Source organism: Hemitrygon akajei, chromosome 1, assembly GCF_048418815.1.
Source record: "Hemitrygon akajei chromosome 1, sHemAka1.3, whole genome shotgun sequence".
Classification (NCBI taxonomy): domain Eukaryota; kingdom Metazoa; phylum Chordata; class Chondrichthyes; order Myliobatiformes; family Dasyatidae; genus Hemitrygon; species Hemitrygon akajei.
The window spans coordinates 169,077,848-169,079,755 of record NC_133124.1 but is presented as its reverse complement, the minus strand read 5'-3'; the positions used below and the strand labels follow the sequence as shown (position 1 = coordinate 169,079,755).

General features: G+C 39.9%; 1 protein-coding gene across 1 annotated transcript; it reads left to right on the top strand.

Annotated features, from left to right (window-relative positions):
• Positions 1 to 224: 224 nt before the first annotated feature.
• Positions 225 to 1,127, top strand: LOC140725686 (probable G-protein coupled receptor 139). The gene has a single exon (XM_073041536.1). The coding sequence runs from the start codon at positions 225 to 227 to the stop codon at positions 1,125 to 1,127; it is 903 nt and encodes a 300-aa protein (XP_072897637.1).
• The last annotated feature ends 781 nt before the right edge of the window (positions 1,128 to 1,908 follow it).

The window sequence follows — 1,908 nt, the reverse complement described above, 5'->3', positions numbered from 1 at the left end:
ACGTGAAACGATCAAACGCAAATTCCATTGTTTACCAATATTCAATAGCGTTGTTCGACGTCAGCACAACAGAGCTGAAGAAGAGAAAATATTTCTGAGTCTAGGAAACCTGGCTGAAGGTGGCCCACACAGTGAAATAGAATAAGATATTTTTGGCATTTTCCTGTGCTTTGTTATCTCTTCATGAACTCGTTACATTTGTTGTTTCTTCTGCAGTTAATATCATGGCAATTATTGTCCTGTCTCGCGGAAAGTGCGGACTCTCCAAATGCATCTCCTGCTACCTGCTGGCCATGGCAGCGTCAGATCTGCTGGTAGTAATTTTTGCTGTTATCTTCAACCGGATCATAGGAATCTACTTCCCTGGAAATAAACTATCCATCACTCCAATATGCCGTTTCAAAACACTTCTCGTATTTGCAACCACCGACACCTCCATCTGGCTAACGGTCGTGTTCACGCTTGATCGCTTTATTGCCATTTGTTTCCACAAATTGAAGACGAAGTATTGCACTGAAAGTTCTGCAGCTGCCATTGTTGCCACGGTGTCAGTTCTGAGCTATATCAAAAACATCCCCTGGTATTTTGTACTCGAGCCCCTGTACACATTAGACAATTTGCCGTGGTACTGTCGAATAAGATCTATATTTTACACTTCGCCCCTATGGCAGGCATTTTCTTATTTTTGTCGCATAACAACACCTTTTCTTCCGTTTGTCATAATCCTACTGCTTAATGCTCTGACAGTGAGATACATTCTGGTGACCAGTAAGGCCCGCATGGTTTTGCGGGGCAGTAAAGGGACTGAGAAATATCCAGATCCTGAGATGGTGAATCGGAAGAAATCAATCATTTTGCTCTTCAGTATTTCCGGCAATTTTATCCTGTTATGGTTGACATTCACAGTTCACTATTTATATTATAGAATTAGTAATACTTATTCTTACTCAGGTTATAATGATCCGGTGTATATCCTGGAGGAAACAGGAAACATGCTTGTGATGCTGAGTTGTTGCACCAACACATTCATTTATGCTGTAAACCAGAACAGATTTAGAGAAGAGCTGAAGAAAATAATACTTTATCCGATATATCGGATTGCAACATTTATCAACAATCAGACGTAGAATTGAAAGGCATGTATGCAAACGACTTTGTCATTTGCTTATTTGCCAAGTGGTCATCGTGATAGTCTTTGTCAATAGTAGTAGAGAAAATGATGTTTAACTCAATCCCCAATGCCGTCACTTCCTCATGTCCCTTCATATCCAAGGGACGTACGGTTAATGCTGATTGAAACATAAAAATAAAATCTTGCTTCCTGTGTTTATGCCTTGGTAGATTCTCAGATTACTCCGTGATGCTTTTGTTTAAAATCTCAATGGTTGGTTTCCTTCGATGGCTTTTCTGAAGCCCATAACAATGATCATTCCAGGTTTGAAAGGAGGTCATTCGTTCAACGCTTCCGTTCCTCTACCACTTTCGTAGATTTCATCTCATGATTCTCATCCAGCTCGTAGCGTTCAGACAATATCCACCCCAATACTTAATTGTTTTATTGGTCATTTATTTTGCTGCTAATTGGGAAGTTACTATCCGAGAGTTGATGACTCAACAACCAAGGCCTATTCCGCTTTGAATCTAAAGATAGTTTCTTCTTTACACCGAATATACTTCCCCTCAATGTGCAAAATTGATTATACGTCAGTCAAGTTGGGCACAATTTATAAACGGATTTGCTTTGTGGAAATTATGAATGGGCAAACATTTATCCGTCACATTTTGGAAGACGTTGTACAGCGGGCACAACATCCTGAAGGGGTTGCTACAAAATGTAGAAAGCATTCGATAGTCCTGCAGCTATTATATGTTCGAGATATAGAATTCTGAAGCTCGAGCATTCCATTT

Excerpts from the sequence above, each read along its gene's own strand:
- LOC140725686 (XM_073041536.1), top strand. The coding sequence starts at position 225 with ATGGCAATTATTGTCCTGTCTCGCGGAAAGTGCGGACTCTCCAAATGC.